The sequence below is a fragment of the Culex quinquefasciatus genome, chromosome 1 (assembly GCF_015732765.1).
Source record: "Culex quinquefasciatus strain JHB chromosome 1, VPISU_Cqui_1.0_pri_paternal, whole genome shotgun sequence".
NCBI lineage: Eukaryota > Metazoa > Arthropoda > Insecta > Diptera > Culicidae > Culex > Culex quinquefasciatus.
In genome coordinates this window covers 122,857,831-122,879,163 of record NC_051861.1, presented here as the reverse complement: position 1 = coordinate 122,879,163, position 21,333 = coordinate 122,857,831, and the positions used below count along the sequence as shown (strand labels likewise).

Sequence of the window (21,333 nt, the reverse complement as noted above, 5' to 3'; positions counted from 1 at the left end):
CTGTTTAATTTTTTGAAATTTTAAATTTTTTTGAAACTGTTTAAAAAAAATCAAATTTTTGAATACTTGAATTTAAAAAAAAACACGTATCGAGATTTTCTCGATCGTTAGTCGTAATTTGTCAATGGTACCTAGATCGAGAAATTACGATCGAATGATCTCAATCTACTATCGACAAATTACGACTTACCATCGACATATTACGACTTACCATCGAGAAATTACGATCGAGAAATCTCGATCGTGAGTCGAAAAATTACGATCGAATGCAATAATCACCACGTAAAAGTAGGCTTGATATTTCAACATAATTTTATTGGTTTTAGTCAATTTTAAAAATATAAAAAAAAGTTATCGTCTATTATCGTTGACAAAATTATCGCCCCGACGATAACGATAGCACTATCGTTATCGTTATCGAACCTCGACAGTTCAAACGATGAAAAAACTATTCGTTTGCAAATTTCAAAAATAAACAGTGAAATTATAAATATTGTTTAGTTTTCGCTTATTTTTCAATCACTAATTGTTTATGTTTCTACTCTGAATCAAAATAATAAGTGCTTTCTTTTTTGATTTTTTTTTGGGATTTGTTTTTAAATTTCTGTTTTGACAAGAAATTGTCGATAGTTAGATTTTTTAAATTCATTTAGTTTTTTTATAAATAGTTTTTTGTTTGCATATTTTTTGAGTTTCTAGAAAAGTCGGGAATTTAAAAATGAGATTTGAGTGGTTAAATGTAATTTTTTTGCAGGGACAGATCATCAAAAATTACCGGACCCATTCAAAACAAGAAATGACACTCGAAAAAAACTTTTTTTAGATTGTACATAGAATTCGAAGATTTTTTATTTCTGGAAGTATCGGAAGCTGTACAAAAATTTCAAAATCGAAATAAAGTAAATTTGTTTAATAATTTAATAATTTAATAATTTAATAATTTAATAATTTAATAATTTAATAATTTAATCATTAAATAATTTAATAATTTAATAATTTAATAATTTAATAATTTAATAATTTAATAATTTAATAATTTAATAATTTAATAATTTAATAATTTAATAATTTAATAATTTAATAATTTAATAATTTAATAATTTAATAATTTAATAATTTAATAATTTAATAATTTAATAATTTAATAATTTAATAATTTAATAATTTAATAATTTAATAATTTAATAATTTAATAATTTAATAATTTAATAATTTAATAATTTAATAATTTAATAATTTTATAATTTAATAATTTAATAATTTAATAATTTAATAATTTAATAATTTAATAATTTAATAATTTAATAATTTAATAATTTAATAATTTAATAATTTAATAATTTAATAATTTAATAATTTAATAATTTAATAATTTAATAATTTAATAATTTAATAATTTAATAATTTAATAATTTAATAATTTAATAATTTAATAATTTAATAATTTAATAATTTAATAATTTAATAATTTAATAATTTAATAATTTAATAATTTAATAATTTAATAATTTAATAATTTAATAATTTAATAATTTAATAATTTAATAATTTAATAATTTAATAATTTAATAATTTAATAATTTAATAATTTAATAATTTAATAATTTAATAATTTAATAATTTAATAATTTAATAATTTAATAATTTAATAATTTAATAATTTAATAATTTAATAATTTAATAATTTAATAATTTAATAATTTAATAATTTAATAATTTAATAATTTAATAATTTAATAATTTAATAATTTAATAATTTAATAATTTAATAATTTAATAATTTAATAATTTAATAATTTAATAATTTAATAATTTAATAATTTAATAATTTAATAATTTAATAATTTAATAATTTAATAATTTAATAATTTAATAATTTAATAATTTAATAATTTAATAATTTAATAATTTAATAATTTAATAATTTAATAATTTAATAATTTAATAATTTAATAATTTAATAATTTAATAATTTAATAATTTAATAATTTAATAATTTAATAATTTAATAATTTAATAATTTAATAATTTAATAATTTAATAATTTAATAATTTAATAATTTAATAATTTAATAATTTAATAATTTAATAATTTAATAATTTAATAATTTAATAATTTAATAATTTAATAATTTAATAATTTAATAATTTAATAATTTAATAATTTAATAATTTAATAATTTAATAATTTAATAATTTAATAATTTAATAATTTAATAATTTAATAATTTAATAATTTAATAATTTAATAATTTAATAATTTAATAATTTAATAATTTAATAATTTAATAATTTAATAATTTAATAATTTAATAATTTAATAATTTAATAATTTAATAATTTAATAATTTAATAATTTAATAATTTAATAATTTAATAATTTAAAAATTTAATAATTTAATAAATTAATAATTTAATGATTTAATAATATAATAATTTAATAATTTAATAATTTAATAATTTAATAATTTAATAATTTAATTATTTAATAATTTAATAATTCAATAATTTAATAATTTAATAATTTAAGAATTTAATAATTTAATTATTTGATAATTTAATAATTTAATAATTTAATAATTTGACCTACAATTTTTCCACAATCAATTAGTCAGGCAATGTCGTGTAAAACATAGTCACTAGCAATCCTAACACAGCTTCCGTAAATAGATAAAACGAGTCATCTCTGTAACATAATTGTAGAGATAATTTAAGCTAACCATAACCTTTTCCCTCCCTCCTTCTTTACTTCCCCTAAGTCAATCAATCAATCAAACAAATCGAATCAAAAACTAATCAAGTGTCGCTCAAATCTGTGCTGCTTCTTGTCTTTTTTTTCCCTCCTTCTTAACTCTTTTTTCCCACATGCCGCAAACGCCGCCGCGCTCGGAACTAACATTAGCATAAGCTTTTGGTGAGTTTCCCATCCTTAACCAGCGGGTGATTGTAGATACTAATCTCTTCTTAGTTGTTTTTTTTCTGTTCTGTTCTGTTCCGACTTTGTGTGACTTTGTCGGGAGACAAATTTAGTGTCCTCCGCCGTCAAACGACGACGAGCAGATGACACCTGTTATTTCCTAATTTGTCAAAACGATAATGACCGCAATTTTTCCCTCTTCTTCTTCTCCAGTACGAAAGCAGTCAGCGGAAGCGCGAGGAGAAGAATCGGGCCCGGCTCAAGGAGAAGGAGCACCGGTTCGATGGGCACCTGCGGCGCGAAACGTGGATCCATCCGGAGGGTGGTTCCCGGGTGCACCGGACCGTTCCGTTGGATCCGACGCTGGCGGGACGGGCGCCCGGGGATTCGAGTGGTGAGGAGGAAGAGCAGGAGCTGCGCCAGCTGGATTCGATCGAGCTGAACAAGCGCTTTATTGTGAGCTTTTTGCACGTGCTGGGGAAGCTGATCACGAAGACCGGGATGGAGTCGTTCCAGCCGTGTGCGGTGCAGATGTTGCGCGAGTTCCGGGCGCTGATCCAGCACTCGCCGCTGGCGGTGACCTCGTACCGGCTGCTGCAGCTGATGTCGCTGAACATGTTTGCGATAGAGATTACCAAGCTGAAAGGTAGGTGGAAAGTTTCTTTGAATTTTTATGACGGCGCAGCATAAATCGGCAACTTGGCAAGATTGCAAAATGCAAAGTTTCTCATTCTTAGGCTAAGGGCGTCAAATTGTTTAAGGAGGAGGGCGTGGTAAATATTTTTATTTTCGTAAAAATCAATTAGTCGGCAACTAATCTCGACTAACCTAGAGCTCAGCTCTGAAGAACTCTTTAAATTCCATTCTGAAACAAGATACAAGATTTCAACAAAAAATAAGAATTAAAAAAATATGAACTAGTTGAACTCTATTTGGTGGAATTTCGCACATTTCCGATAAAATGAAGAATTTTAATACCCACAAATATACACTTTGTGTTGATATACTATTGGCCACTTCATAGGTTCTACGGGGGTACCCAGCAACGGTTCCGGAGTATTTTCATTTCTGAGTTGGCTTTCCAACATCATGAGGTTTGATACCCATATTGCCATACCCATACTAATATGATTGGATTAGGTACGGTTTAGTAACAAAATACCAAAAGTACGTCGTTTATTGACTACCCCGTTTTTATGGATGACCACCAAGAAAATCATATTTTCACCATTTTTTTTTGTTCCGAGATATGTACAACAATTCTCGCTTACTTTTTCAAAAGGTCCTATGAACAAAGCAAACTCATGGCACATTGGTAATTTTGAATAAGTAATCTAGAATTTATTGAAAAGAATTTACGATGTATTCAATACAAAAAGTATAAAAATCAAGTATTGATCGTTTCGAAAACGTCCGTGTCTGGATATAAAATTATGTAAAAGTAAAATCCAAAAAAAAACAAAAGTTACTTGAACTTGAGCTCTGAGATTTTGGTCGTTCGATTTTTTTTTGTATTATTTAATCCGGCTGAAACATTTTTTGTGCCTTCCATTTTGCATCATTAGTTTGGCCATTTAATTTTCCATGCAAATTTGGCAGCTGTCCATACTAAAATGATATATGAAAGTTCAAAAATCTGTATCTTCTGAAAGAATTGTTTTGATCGATTTGGTGTCTTGAGCGAAATTGTAGGCATGGATAAGGACTACACTGAAAATAAATGAAACATGGTAAAATTTTGTTTGCTGATTTTTGATTTCACTTTTTGTCTCTAAAACTTGATTTGCAAAAAAAAACTTTTTTAATTTTTTTTCTGATATTTTTTAGGGGACAATGTTGGTCGGAAAATTTTATAGTGCATTTGCTTTAAAAAAAAAAAACTTTATTTAACGTGAAGACTTCCATCATTGTCATGATTTTTCGTTCAAAGATATAATTTTTGCGTCGCTTTCAATATTTTGACAAAATTTCTTCAACAAGTTGTTTAGAATAGTGCCCTACACATGCTGATTCCTTTTGGTAACGATTATCCCATTCTTTGTAATGTTATGGAAATCGTCATTAATCAATGATTGCCAACTAGGACGTCAATGACTGTGCCACAAAATTATATAAATTTTGAAGCACATTTCATTTAGATCAAACATTCTTTCAGTGGCTTCAAGAAGGCAACAACCGGCACATGCTGATTCCTTTTGATGCTGAAATTCGTTAAATTGAATTTAATACAGAATATTTTATAGTGATGATTAATTTTCTTAGAAAATGATCAACGGCTTCACCTTAAAGTATGTTTTTTTTGTGAAAATTTCTTCGTTTTGAAATTACGGTACCGTAAAACGGGGTGACTTTGATAGCCGGGGTGACTTTGATAGGTTTGCGATTTTTCCGCAAAATGAAAAATACAATTAAAATACGTACGGAATTGTTTAGAATCATACTGACCGTGGTAGAGAAGTGTTCAAAGTACCTCAAAAAGAACTTTTCATAAAATTTTTAAAAGTTTAGAAAGTTAGTAAATTATAATTAAGAAAATGTCGATAAATAGCATTATTTAATATTCTCAAAGTGTCATGATTTTCTCAATGAACCTGATTTTGAATAAAAAAAATGGAATGCATTTTCGGATTCTTCGGACTATTTTCTACTAGGAGAAGGTAAAATAAATTTGTAAATAATTGATGATGTGTTTTGGAAACATAATTCAAAAAAATCTCCCAATTTATAGGTATTTTCAGTAGAACAAACTTCATATAAAATGTGAAAACTATCGATTCTTGCTTCGATTTCAGTATAAAATGCCATATGAATCGATAATTTTACAATCAAAACTAGTTTTAACAAATTTCAGGCAAAATTCCGACCTTTTAACAAGTTTACCTTAAATTTATATGTATTTTGTTTAAAAGCTTATAAACTTAGTAAACTAAATATAAACATTGATTTTTTTTATCTTAAAAACTATATCAGCTACTTTAGTGATGGTACATTTAACGTACAAATAAAGTTTGATCATCTTAAATATGATTTTAACAAGAAAAACTATTACTATCAAAGTCACCCCGGAATTTAAACTAAGATTTTTTAACGCAACTTTTTTTTTAAACACTATTGAAAAAACTTTTTTTCATAAAAGTGCATGGACTTTGTGTGGCCTACACCAGTACACGTTTTAAAAATAATAACCTTGAGAAAAACCTTACCTGTTGGAAAATATTCCAAAAACAAATTGAAATCCTATCAAAGTCACCCCGGTTTACGGTATTTTATGAAAAAAATTATTATTTACGATATTATGGAAAATATTCGGTCATTCAAAATACGATATTTTGTTCAAATATCAAAGTTTTAATTTAATAAAAAAACTAAAAAAAAATGTTTTTTGAAACCTGTTGACACATACGGACTTAGACAGACTTATTCTAGCGGTCCCAACTAGCCTTAAAAAATAGAAAAACAACAGAAAAAAGTAATGTGCAATTCTCTGAGATTTCGGTTATTCGATGTTTTTTTGTATTTTTTAATCCGGCTGAAACTTTTTTGGTGCCTTCGGTATGCCCAAAGAAGCCATTTTGCATCATTAGTTTGTCCATATAATTTTCCATACAAATTTGGCAGCTGTCCATACAAAAATGATATGTGAAAATTCAAAAATCTGTATCTTTTGAAGGAATTTTTTGATCGATTTGGTGTATTCGACAAAGTTTTGGGTATGGATATGGACTACACTGAAAAAAATGATACACGGTAAACAAAATTTGGTGATTTTTAATTTAATTTTTTGTCACTTAAACTTGATTTGCAAAAAAACACCATTTTTATTTTTTTTATATGTTTTAAAGGACATAAAATGCCATCTTTTCAGAAATTTTCAGAATGGGCAAAAAATCTTTGACCGAGTTATGATTTTTTGAATCAATACAGATTTTGTCAAAAAATCGAAATATCGGTCGCAAAAATTTTTCAACTTCATTTTTCGATGTAAAATCGAATTTGCAATCAAAAAGAACTTCAGTGAATTTTTGATAAAGTGCACCGTTTTCAAGTTATAACCATTTTTAGGTAACTTTTTTGAAAATAGTCGCAGTTTTTCATTTTTTAAAAATAGTGCCCATTTTTGCCCACTATTGAAAAAAATATTTTTGAAAAGCTGAGAAAATTCTCTATATTTTGCTTTTTCGGACTTGGTTGATACGACCCTTAGTTGCTGAGATATTGCCATGCAACGGTAAAAAAACAGGAAAATTGATGTTTTCTGAGTCTCAACCAAACAACCCACAATTTTCTTATGTCGATATCTCAGCAACTATAGGTCCGATTTACAATGTTAAAACATGAAACATTCGTGATATAAAAAAAAAATATTTTCAAAAATTTAAAATCAAGACTAACATTTTAAACGGGCCAAATATTCAATATTACGCCCATTTGAAATGTTAGTATTGATTTAAAATTTCTGAAAGTATTTTTTTCGAAAAGATCGCAAAATTTCACGACTGTTTCATATTTTAACATTGACAATCGGACCATTAGTTGCTGAGATATCGACATTAGAAAATGGTGTGTTGTTTGGGTGGGACTTAGCAAACATAAATTTTCCTGTTTTTAAACCTTTGCATGGCAATATCTCAGCAACTAAGGGTCGTATCAACAAAGTCCGAAAAAGCAAAATATAGAGAATTTTCTCGGCTTTTCAAAAATATTTTTTTCAAAAGTGGGCAAACATGTGCACTAGTTTAAAAAATGAAAAACTGCGAATATTTAAAAACTTGTCACTTAAAAATGGATTTAACTTGAAACGGTGCACTTTATTTTACATCGAAAAATGAGGTTGAAAAATTTTAGCGACCAAAATTTCGATTTTTTGAAAAAATCAGTATTGATTAAAAAAAAATCATAACTCGGTCAATGATTTTTTGCACAACCTAGAAATTTCTGAAAAGTTGGCATTTTATGTCCTCTAAAACATATCAAAAAAAAAAAAAAAAATAAAAATAGTGTTTTTTTTTGCAAATCAAGTTTTAGTGATAAAAAGTTAAATAAAAAAATCACCAAAATTTTTTTACCGTGCATCATTTTTTTTTCCAGTGTAGTCCATATCCATACCTACAACTTTGCCGAAGACACCAAATCGATCAGAAAATTCCTTCAAAAGATACAGATTTATGAATTTTCATACATCATTTTTGTATGGACAGCTGCCAAATTTGTATGGAAAATTATATGGACAAACTAATGATGCAAAATGGCTTCGTTGGGCATTTCGAAAGCACCAAAAAAGTTTCAGCCGGATTAAAAATTACAAAAATTAAAATTAAAGAAAAAAGACCGATTCCGTAGGGAACTGCTCTAATTTAAAACAAATGCTATTGTTAGTATTTTTACACCCTTTATGAGTTGGGTATTTGGGAAAGTTTTAGTATTTTTAATGCATTTAATATTAAAAAATAATCGAATTTTATTCAAAATATAATGTTTTGAAAAAAAATTGTCATCAAAAACACGATATTTTATGAAATTTATGAAAATTTTAGGTCATTTAAAATACGGTATTTTATTGAGATGTTAGCATTTTACATTTAACAGTTCTAACTTAGTAAGATATGGTGAGCATATAAATATTTTTGAGAAGCACGGTATGTTGTGAATGTTTTAGAAATTTCAAAAATACTGTATTTTGAAAATTAATTATTTGAAAAAATACGATATTTTGTGTTTTTGCCTTTCTTAATAAAGAAAGGTATAGGATTATTTTTTGGCTGAGGCGTCCGTTATTTCTTTTTTTTTGTAATCTGAAGAATTCATCAACAATGTACCATTTTGAAGTTCTATCGATTGAAACAGACAGAATTCATTTTCCATATTAAAGTCCAGGCCATGAATGAGCTTTTACAACAAATTTGACATTAATTATACATGCCAATCAGGCAGCAGATTCATTACTTTTGGCTTTTCTTACTAAAGAAAGGTTAAGGGCTTGCTTTTGACAAATTAAGAACAAGTAAACATATAATTAATCTAGAGGATACATTAAAATAACATCGACGGATGTTGCCTTTGAAAAAAAATGCTGATAAACACTTTTATGAAAAAAACTTTTTCCTGAACGAATGTCATCTAACTGTATTCAAGTCGTTTTGCCGTTAAATGTCGCTCTCAACCATCTTTTTGTTCCGCAAAATGTCGATTAAATCATTGATCCTGCCTAGAAAAACAAAGCTATTAAAGCGCACCCTTCCTTTGTCACCGTAAAAGAAAAAACAACATATAAAATAGCAAATTCAATAAACAGTGATGAAGTTGAGAAATTACCCCCACTTGACCGATCTCATCAATCGGAGTGGACGGCCATCCGTCATCACCGACGTCGTCGTCCAAGAGAGGGGAGGAGAAGGAGGCACCCAACCTTATTAACCCAAACCCAAAGTGTTCATTAATAACATGCACACAGACACACACACACATTTTGCATGATTCATCGATTGCAACCAGATCCGGGGATGAGCGGCAGCTTCTCGTGGCCCAGGTGATTCATCATCATCTCACTCTTCACCCTCGCGAGACGACAATCCCTATTCATCTCCGAAAGCCTCTGTCATCGATTACGTCCGGTGAGGCGACCTGCCACCGACCAGGCCAGGCCAGGTTCAAAGGAATGTTTCTAATTTTAGCCATGTTGCCTTCAACGCTGTCCAGTTATGGACAACACCGAGCTTGCTCGGAGGGCTCAGGAATTGCAAACAACATTTTTCACACAACACCGCGCTGAGACGAGACTCTTCATTCAGATCGTCCTGAAATGCGCTGTCAGTGTTGGGCCCCCGGAGGCGCGCATCTTCGCAGCAGCACCGCAAACTGCATTAATGAGACAGGCGGCGCTGGTGACGACGCGGCGGAGATCGCCCATCCATCATTTCATTGATCCGCGGGGGACACATTTCCTTTTTTTTTTGTTCTGCTCGGACAGACTCTGGCAGGCATGGCAGAAGGCTAGATTTGTGCTAGGAGTTTAAAGTTTCGTATTTTTTAAACTTTTTGGAATCAATTTAGTTAATTCAGTAACGACGGTAACAAAGGAGATGCAGGATGGAACAATGGACTATAAATTGGATACTGTTGTAAACGAGTGCTGAAAAGTTGATTTTTTCAGAACTTCAGAGTTTTTTTTATGATTTTAGGAAACTGAAATTTTCGATTTCATATACCTAATTGTAAATGCCTGAAATTATTGTTTTTTCTTATTAAATATTTGTTTCTTACAAAAATTTAAATATTTTAACTGGAAACAAGCAGTTGTGAAAACTTTCACCTTTCAGAAATTTTAATTATGCACGAACACACAATTTTAATTTTCTTGATGACATTCGTAAACTTGAATTTTGAAGCACTCTTTGTTTATTTGTGTACGATTCCAGTTAAAAAAAACTTCTTTTGCAATTCATTGCATACATTACTATTTCCTGTCATGGATCGTATGAATCCAAATCGATTCAGAATCTTAGTTTCTTTTTGTTATTTAAAACAAAATCCTTTGTGGCAATAAACAGCAAAAATTGAAAAAAAAAAATTAGGCAGTCAACCCAAATCTAATTTAAACCTGCTTAACTTGCTGATTAACTTTTAAAAACTATTAGCTATCTTTTAACAAAAAGCTAAAATTAAGAGGTGTCCAAAAATTGTTACTCTGTGAGTATTTTGTGTTGCAACCGTTAGTAAATCCATGCAAAAATCTCTTCATTTGAAACCTACAAAAAGAGAATTATAAAAAGAGAACAAAAATTTAGAACTTTTGAATTATTTTTTATTTCATTTGCTAGCTGAGCAGTTCTCTCAGATTTCGGTCATTCGATTTTTTTTTGTATTTTTTAATCCGACTGAAACTTTTTTGGTGCCTTCGGTATGCCCAAAGAAGCCATTTTGCATCATTAGTTTGTCCATGAGCAATTCTCTACGAAATCGGTCTTTTTTCTTCAATTTTAATATTTGTATGTTTTAATCCGACTGAAACTTTTTTGGTGCCTTCGGTATGCCTAAGGCTACCAACTCTTGCTGAGCAAAAATCCGTACGACAGCATGGTATAACAAAAACTGTCAAGAATTATTTATATGTATAAATAAAATTAAATAAATTTGAGAAATTTGAAAAACTGTGTCGTTTTTACAGCTAACAAATTTCACAAAATGCTATCACAGTGCTTATGACTTGCACGTTTAAAAGTATTCATAAAATAAACCGTGGTTTGAATCAAAACATTATGTTCCTAATTTTTTTTAAGTTTAAAAGTTTACGAAATGTCAAGTTTGCTTTAACGAATAATATCGTTCTCCTCGTCGTTCTCAGTGTTTTCACGAACACATTTCCAAAAAAAAAAAAAAATATTGAAAAAGTTCTATAACATGTGAAACACAACAGTTTATAGGACCTTAAAAAACTCTAGATTTGTTATTTCAAATGTTCAAAGGTTTTCACAAGTTTTAGATGGTCTTTGGATCTTTTAATGGATGAATATATTTAGTAAGGAATTTCTAAAAGAATTCGAAAAGAATTCGAGATTTTTTTAAAAGGTCCTATCAACATATGAAAGACAATAGTTTATAAGATCTTTTGAAAAAAACTCTAGACTTATTGATAATCAAGTTTGAATTGAGGAAACTCGGAAATGCAAAATCAAAATCAAACCATCCACATTAGCGACCCCCGGGTCTTTTGTGGTCTCTATTGCAAGTTTCTGCTCGAACCTAGGAGTCCGAAGGCTTGAATGGGGAGAGCACCCAAACCTCTTTTACTCCAAGGAACCTTCCACCCCAGTGTTTGAACTGACGACCTTTAGATTGTGAGTCCAACCGCCGCCAGCGAGTCCACCGGAGTAGGCTTGGTTTGGTGTGTTGTTTGTACTTATGGTATGGAGACGACTCCTACACCTGGAATGACTTAACGGCCTAACAACCAAGGCCGGGACCGACATTTTACTTCCTCATCCGATGGAAGGTTGCAGCAGATGGGAATCGAACCCAGAATCATCCGCTTACAAAGTGGACAGCGGACTCGGAAATGCTCCCTTATTAAATCAAACTCACAGTAAAATAAAAATAAAAATGTCTAGATAACAAAAGCTTTGACCAAATAAAAAAAGCAATTCAATGTTTAAAACGTTGTTTAAATTCCGTACAAATCCGTATTATGCGAAAAATTCCCTACAAAAATTCCGGCCTGTTAAAAATCCGCGAAGAGGGTCAAAAATCCGTATGGTAAGGAATAAATCCGTACAGTTGGTAGCCTTAGGTATGCCCAAAGAAGCCATTTTGCATCATTAGTTTGTCCATATCATTTTCCATACAAATTTGGCAGCTGGCCATACAAAAATGATGCATGAAAATTTAAAAATCTGTATCTTTTGAAGGAATTTTTTGATCGATTTGGTGTCTTCGGCAAAGTTGTAGGTATGGATATGGACTACACTAAAAAAAATGATACACGGTAAAAATTTTTTTGGTGATTTTTTATTTAACTTTTTGTCACTAAAACTTGATTTGCAAAAAAAACAGTATTTTTATTTTTTTTATTTTTTTATATGTTTTAGAGGACATCAAATACCAACTTTTCAGAAATTTCCAGGTTGTGCAAAAAATATTTGAGCGAGTTTTGAATTTTTGAATCAATACTGATTTTTTCGAAAAATCGAAAAATTGGTCGTAAAAATTTTTCAACTTCATTTTTCGATGTAAAATTAAATTTGCAATCAAAAAGTATTTCAGTGAAATTTTGATAAAGTGCACCGTTTTCAAATTAAATCCATTTTTAGGTAACCATTTTGAAAATAGTCGAAGTTTTTCATTTTTTTAAATTAGTGCACATGTTTGCCCACTTTTGACAAAAATTTTTTTTGAAAGGCTGAGAAAATTCTCTATATTTAGCATTTTTGAACTTAGTTGATAGGACCCTTAGTTGCTGAGATATTGCCATGCAAAGGTTTAAAAACAGGAAAATTGATGTTTTCTGAGTCCCACCCAAACAACACACCATTTTCTAATGTCGATATCTCAGCAACTAATGGTCCGATTTTCAATGTTAAAATATGAAACATTCGTGAAATTTTCCGATCTTTTCGAAAAAATATTTTCTATTTTTTTAAACCAAGACTAATATTTTAAAAGGGCGTAATATTGAATGTTTGGCCCTTTTGAAATGTTAGTCTTGGTTTAAAAAAATTGAAAATATTTTTTTCGAAAAGATCGGGAAATTTCACGAATGTTTCATATTTTAACATTGAAAATCGAACCATTAGTTGCTGAGATATCGATATTAGAAAGTGGTGTGTTGTTTGGGTGGGACTTAGAAAACATCAATTTTCCTGTTTTTAAACCTTTGCATGGCAATATCTCAGCAACTAAGGGTCGTATCATAAAGTTCAAAAGTGCAAAATATAGAGAATTTTCTCAGCTTTTTAAAAATATTTTTTTCAAAAGTGGGCAAACATGTGCACTAATTTAAAAAAATGAAAAACTGCGACTATTTTCAAAAAAGTCACTTAAATATGGATTTAACTTGAAAACGGTGCCTTTTATCAAAATTTCACTTAAGTACTTTTTGATTGCAAATTTGATTTTACATCGAAAAATGAAGTTGAAAAATTTTTGCGACCAAAATTTCGATTTTTTGAAAATATCAGTATTGATTAAAAAATTCATAACTCGGTCAACGATATTTTGCACAACCTGGAAATTTCTGAAAAGTTGGCATTCCATGTCCTCTTAAACATACCAAACAAATTAAAAAAAATAGTGTTTTTTTGCAAATCAAGTTTTAGTGATAAAAAGTTAAATAAAAAAATAACCATTTTTTTTTACCGTGTATCGTTTTTTTTCCAGTGTAGTCTATATCCATACCTACAACTTTGCCGAAGACACCAAATAGATAAAAAAAATCCTTCAAAAGATACAGATTTTTGAATTTTCATACATCATTTTTGTATGGACAGCTGCAAAATTTGTATGGAAAATTATATGGATAAACTAATGATGCAAAATGGCTTCTTTGGGCATACCAAAGGCACCAAAAAAGTTTTAGTTGGATTAAAAAATACAAAAAAAAATCGAATGACCGAAATCCTAGAGAACTGCTCATTACTTCAAAAATATGTAATACCACCAAATTTTCAACCTTCCAAAATTCAACTTTTTTCTCTGTTTTGGCATAAGTGCTCTAAATCTTAAAAAAAAATGCTATGCTATGCTATGTTTTTGTAATAGAGCAAACCCTTTTTCATTGTGAATCCACTTAATGGTGATTTTTTTTAAATAGCTTGATTTACCTTAGAGGACATGAATTCTTCTCGACTGACAACATTGCCGAAGGCACCTTATCAATCAGAGAACCATTTTACAATTAGAAGAATTTACAAAAATGTTGGAAACAAGTTGTGTTGATAAAAATATGAATAATTAATAAGGCACATTTTATTTCAAGTTTTTTCCTACTCCCCTGCTTTTGCAATTTTCCTCAAAAAATCAGGTAGTGATTATTACCACAGTCCAGACTCGATTTTCCGAAGGTTTATATAGGAATTCGGATAATCGAATCATGACCAAATATTTATTTTCGCTTTTTTTATTTTCTTGCATAAAATAACAAATTCGAATTCTGTGAACCTACATTCGTAAAATTTCAATCGTTGACTCCCTTAAAAAATAATAATTTTGTTTTCTCAATATTTCATCAACATCATTTTGCTACGAGCCGCCATCTTGGATTTAAAAATTGTAAATCTCTTTAGAGTAGTTTATGGGATCATACTTAAGCTCAAGTATCAATAATAAGACAGCGAAAAATATATTCGCGGTTCGATTATCCGAAGGGACTGTATTAACAATAATTATAATAATTAAAACTGATATTTTCAAATTTACAAAAATCAATAACAAGGGCAATAAAAATTCAATAACAACAAAGACATAATGAACGAATCATAAAACTTGTTATAAATAACATGAAATGTTATTGGCCTAGTATTTTAATATATCAAAAAATGTCATTCCCATTTTTTTCCGTCTGCTCGGGTTGTCATCAAAAACAAAACTTCTCTCCATATCATTGAAGCTGGGAAGGCACGTCGTTGGGTTTGCGTCGGTTTTTTTTTTCAATTTTTAATGCTTTTTTAATTTTTAGCTTGAAATAACTTAACAGGCGCAAAAATAAATTATATACTGAAATAAATAATTATAAAAAAGTTTGACAACACTGGCAGACCCCTCTCTCCTTCTGGATGACACCGGCGGAGGCTGGTCACGATTTGTTTTTGATTGATGCATGATTAATTGCTGCGACGACGCTGTCGGTGGGGTGGCCGAGGAGGTGCTTCCCTTTCTCTTATACGATTGCTTGTGTTGGGAAAGGGAAGTGATCTGTCTGGAATCTTGTTTTTCTTTTTTTTCTATCTCTGTGTTGTTTGCTGTTGTCGGTGGCACTCATTAACGGATCGACCCCCCCTTCGATCGAGTTGGTTGGGGACACTCGGTACGGAATGGTTCTATTTTTAGATGATTAAATAGGGCTCATCTCCGCGTAGTAAGGGGGATTGTCGCCGTTGATGAATGGTGTGTGAAACTTGCTTGCTAGATGAATGAGTTGAGTTTGCTCTTATCCGGATGTGTTTCTGAATGATGTAACGACGGGAAACTTAAATGTTTAAATGTTACACCGAAAAACAAATCGTCCAACTGACCTGACACACAAAAAGCTCTCAATTACTGGCACATGTTTTTTCTAGTTCATTTTTTCGAGTTCAATTACACAGGAAGCGCTCACATCCAGCTGGGTAAAGTGGCGCCTCCACGTTTTTCAGCCGACAAATAGCTCGTAATTTATGGGAATCTGCTCGCGCGTGATGAGTTTAATTTTTACTTTCCTAAATCAGCTCTCTTTAATCCCCGATCCAATCGGAAAAAAACCTCGAAAATTAAACACTCTCGTTGCACACATTTGCTCTGTGAGAGGAAAATTCCTAAATCAAATTTCAAATGGGAGGAGGTGGAAAAGAAGAAATGATGCACGGTCAACCCTCCTCCTCCACCTTTTTTTGTTGTTGTTGTACCGACCACAAAGAGTTAACCTATTGCCGGACTGCCAATTTTTCAGCGCCCAAATGAGGCAATAAAAGGGGGTGATTCAATCACCTAACGGTATTTTTAACAAACAAAAAGTTAATGCTTTTAAAAATGTCATATAATACTACAAAACTCGTCACGTTGAAAATGTAAATTTACATCATATTACATGTAAATTTGACGATCATGCAAATTTACATAGTTTTTGATGTAAGAAGATCGGACAGAGTTTGTGTATATTTTCGTCGAAAACTAAGTAAAATTACATCGGTTAGTTAAAATTTACATAATTTTACAAGTAATTTCACTTAAACGCGAAATGTTATGTAAAATTGCATAGAAACAAAGTAATCTTCCTTTTTTCCATTTCTGCGAAAGGTAACTCACGTCGATTGTGTGTACAGGGCAACTCTTCACAATTCCACCCACAACTGGCCTTCCTGCGCGCGTGCAAATCCAAACAAAAGCACCCAATTTTTCAGCGCAGAATAACAGAGCAGCAACAAGGCAAAGAAAAAAAAATCAAAAAGAGGCTCTCCTTTAGTACCATTACACAAGTCACTCATTATCAAAACATGACCATCTCTCATCTCGCGCTCGAGATCGTCTTTTCAAAGCACTTGGCCAGCAGCTTGGCCATCAATAGAAACCTAGCAAATAATGCGCGCGCGAAAAAAAACGAGAAGAAAGATTTGAATGCCAGCCCCCCGAAAAGAAGCGACGAACCCCAGCGCGCACACGCAAATTTTGCAAAGTAAAAAAAACCAGTGAAAAATGACGAACCCTGAAATTGGAGTACAGTTTTGCGCTGATTTTTAATAATGCCGGACAAGACAAGACATGCAGAAAAAAGAGGCTTTTACCGGAACCGTTAACATGAGGGAGGCCAGGAGTGAACTTGACCAGATTGACCGAGAGAGAGAGAGAGGGCAAGTTGATCGTTATCGGAAACATTCTCGCGGGCATTGCAAAAAAAAGTCATGGGTGTTGTGAATTTTGATGTTTTTTTCAAATTTGGAGAATTGATAATTTGGTCCAATTTGTCAATTTGCTCAAATTGATCAATTTGGTCAACTTGGTCAATTTTCTCAAATTTTGTCATTTTGGTCATTTGGATCAATTGAGTCAAAATTAGGTGAACCTGACCAATGTTAATTTGATCAATTTTGCCTTTTCGGATAATTTTGATAGTTTTGATAATTTTGATAATTTCGATAATTTTGATTACTTTGATAATTTTGATCATTTTGATAATTTTGATCATTTTGATAATTTTGATCATTTTGATAATTTTGATAATTTTGATAATTTTGATAATTTTGATAATTTTGATAATTTTGATAATTTTGATAATTTTGATAATTTTGATAGTTTTGATAATTTTGATAATTTTGATAATTTTGATAATTTTGATAATTTTGATAATTTTGATAATTTTGATAATTTTGATAATTTTGATAATTTTGAAAATTTTGATAGTTTTGATAATTTTGATAATTTTGATAATTTTTATAATTTTGATAATTTTGATAATTTTTATAATTTTGATAATTTTGATAATTTTTATAATTTTGATAATTTTGATAATTTTGATAGATTTGAAAATTTTGATAATTTTGATAATTTTGATAATTTTGATAATAATGATAATTTTGATGATTTTGATGGTTTTGAAAATTTTGATAATTTTGATAATTTTGATAATTTTGATAATTTTGATATTTTGATATTTTGATAATTTTGATAATTTTGATAATTTTGATAATTTTGATAATTTTGATAATTTTGATAATTTTGATGATTTTGATAATTTTGATAATTTTGATAATTTTGATAATTTTGATATTTTGATAATTTTGATAGTTTTGATGATTTTGATGGTTTTGATGGTTTTGATAATTTTGATTATTTTGATAGTTTTGATAATTTTGATAATTTTGATAATTTTGATAATTTTGATAATTTTGATAATTTTGATATTTTGATAATTTTGATAGTTTTGATGATTTTGATGGTTTTGATGGTTTTGATAATTTTGATTATTTTGATAGTTTTGATAATTTTGATAATTTTGATTATTTTGATAGTTTTGATAATTTTGATAATTTTGATAATGTTGATAAGTTTGATAATTTTAATAATTTCGATAATTTTGAAGATTTTAATGATTCTATCTATCATAAGCTAGCAAAGTTTGAATTTAATCCGCCCATGACTCATTCCTGTTTCACCATACCAGGTTCGGGCCTTTCAATTTCGCACAAGTGCGCGGCGCTCATAGATCGCACACACTCTTCTGCAGTGTTTGCTCCAGCGATGAACTCCAGGAGATTGTACACCGAGCGCGAGCCGATCTTGAGAGGGGCATCATGGTATTTATGAAATCGGGTCTTCAGTTCAAGGCATGTAACGCTTAATTTTGTGTTTTTTTTTGTTCAAGCGAGTGCAAATTTTCTGTGCTTTTTTCCTTTTCTTTTTCCCTTTTTGATAGAAAGAGAGAGAAAAACTACTTTTTTTCGCACAAACCATATCTTCCCCCGGCCTCTGTAACGGTTACAGCGATGGAAGAATAGGGATCATTAATTATTTTGGTCTTGGTTGGTGTTCAGGTTCGTTGCTCTCTTATCGCGCACTCGTCGAGCCAGCGGCATTTTTCTGGAGAATTTTTCCCCCTTCACCGGCCACCGGCAACGGGTCACGTGTGTCAAATGACCAGATAATTCGGCCATAATTAATTTTGCTTTTAATTGTTAAAAGAAACAATCCAGGGCGTGAAAAGAGCAGGAATTCCTGGGTTCGTCGCTTATCCCGTGGGGAAGCGTTCGAGTCTTTTCGTTGATTTGGAACGAGTTCTGCGTAGCTGATCCGCACTGTCAAGATCAGGGTTATTTTATTACTCACCGGTGCGAGTGCGTCATGCGTTTTGAGGAGATTTTTATCGAAACGCAACGAAAAAGCAAAACTATCTGGTTTTGAGCGGGGTTTCCTTCGTCGGAGTCAGTCCGTTGGTCGATGTGGGGTTTCTCGAAGGAAATCCATCCAATTATGAGTCAGCGAGGTTAACTGTCCTGCCGATTCGCGGTCACGCGGTGTCGATAACCGGAGAGGAATTTTGCCTCGATCCGGGGAGCAGAGTAAATATTATTAATTGAGTTGATTTGTTTGTAAAAAAAATCATTTGAGTAACATGAATCGAATTTGTGAAAAATTATATCATTAATTCTTCAATTTGAAGAAATAAAAAATGCTGGTATGCAAAATTGTAAAAAATGCAAAAATTGTAAAAATTGTAAAAATTGTAAAAATTGTAAAAATTGTAAAAATTGTAAAAATTGTAAAAATTGTAAAAATTGTAAAAATTGTAAAAATTGTAAAAATTGTAAAAATTGTAAAAATTGTAAAAATTGTAAAAATTGTAAAAATTGTAAAAATTGTAAAAATTGTAAAAATTGTAAAAATTGTAAAAATTGTAAAAATTGTAAAAATTGTAAAAATTGTAAAAATTGTAAAAATTGTAAAAATTGTAAAAATTGTAAAAATTGTAAAAATTGTAAAAATTGTAAAAATTGTAAAAATTGTAAAAATTGTAAAAATTGTAAAAATTGTAGAAATTGTAAAAATTGTGAAAATTTTAAAAATTGTCAAAATTGTCAAAGTTGTCAAAATTGTCAAAATTGTCAAATTGTCAAAATTGTCAAAATTGTCAAAATTGTCAAATTGTCAAAATTGTCAAAATTGTCATAATTGTCAAAATTGTCATAATTGTCAAAATTGTCAAAATTGTCAAAATTGTCAAAATTGTCAAAATTGTCAAAATTGTCAAAATTGTCAAAATTGTCAAAATTGTCAAAATTGTCAAAATTGTCAAAATTGTCAAAATTGTCAAAATTGTCAAAACTGTCAAAATTGTCAAAATCGTCAAAACTGTTAAAACTGTTATTTTATTGTATTTTATTAAGGTCAAAATTGTCAAAATGGTCAAAATTGCCAAAATGGTCAAAATTGTCATAATTGTCAAAATTGTCATATTTGTCATATTTGTCAAAATTGTCATAATTGATAAAGTTGTCAAAATTGTCATATTTGTCATATTTGTCGAAATTGATAAAGTTGTCAAAATTGTCAAAATTGTCAAAATTGTCAAAATTGTCAAAATTGTCAAAATTGTCAAAATTGTCAAAATTGTCAAAATTGTCAAAATTGTCAAAATTGTCAAAATTGTCAAAATTGTCAAAATTGTTAAAATTGTTAAAATTGTCAAAATTGTCAAAATTGTCAAAATTGTCAAAATTGTCAAAATTGTCAAAATTGTCAAAATTGTCAAAATTGTCAAAATTGTCAAAATTTTCATAATTGTCAAAATTGTCAAAATTGTCAAAATTGTCAAAATTGTCAAAATTGTCAAAATTGTCAAAATTGTCAAAATTGTCAAAATTGTCAAAATTGTCAAAATTGTCAAAATTTTCAAAATTTTCAAAATTGTCAAAATTGTCAAAACTGACAAAATTGACAAAATTGACAAAATTTTAAAAATTATCAAAATTATCAAAATTATCAAAATTGTCAAAATTGTCAAAATTTTCAAATTTATCCAAGTTGTCAAAATTTATTTTTCAAATCAAATATTTAAAATGACTCAAATGTCACAATAAAAATTTGGATAGCGTCATAACATTTCTCCAGATTTTCTCGATTAAATTTCCTCAATTCATCACATCCCAAAATCAGGTCAACTTTCTCGCACACATCCTGTCTACTATAGCCGCCGAGGTTCGTCGCTTATCCCTCCGATCGGTTCTTTTGTTTGTCCCGGGGTACTCTTCAAGAAAGCTCTTTCAAAGCTCTTTCAAAAACTGTGGCACACTTTCTTCCCTCGTCCAGCCCGGTAGTGCGTCTCCAAACACTTGCAAAATTCAATTAAGGAACCCCATCGTCTTGTTGTTGTCTCGCTGCCTGTTCCTGTCCAAGAGACCTCATGTCCCATTTTCTACCGCCGGAGTTCGATTGGCCGCCGCCAGTGCGACCTGCTGCTGGCCACAAAGGGTTGCGCTGCACAATAATATCTCGCGGTCCTGCCGTGAAGATGAATGAATGTTTGCTGCCGGCTCTCTAAACAGCTCTAGGGGTGAGGGGGCCTGACTTTGGACTTGTTGATCATATTTTTAGTTTGTTGAACAAATCCTGTTCACATTTGGAAAGCTGTTCTACATTTTCAAAGTGATGAACAAATGTTGTTCAACTTTTTCGTTGTGTTGAACATACGTTTTTTCAATATTTTCAGTGTGTTGAACAATCGTTGTTCAACATATTAG

The 21,333-nt window shown here is 29.8% G+C and overlaps 1 protein-coding gene across 4 annotated transcripts in view; it reads left to right on the top strand.

Annotated features, from left to right (window-relative positions):
* The window catches only part of LOC6052831 (telomerase-binding protein EST1A), a 265,874-nt gene that overhangs the window by 17,505 nt on the left and 227,036 nt on the right, over positions 1 to 21,333 (top strand). For 3 of the 4 annotated variants that reach the window (XM_038248625.1, XM_038248619.1, XM_038248611.1), the window contains 2 exons: positions 2,903 to 2,914; positions 3,131 to 3,563. In XM_038248625.1, coding sequence (XP_038104553.1) covers positions 2,903 to 2,914; positions 3,131 to 3,563 — 445 coding nt within the window. The remainder of the gene's footprint in view (positions 1 to 2,902; positions 2,915 to 3,130; positions 3,564 to 21,333) is intronic. The other variant, XM_038248615.1, reaches the window with a different exon arrangement.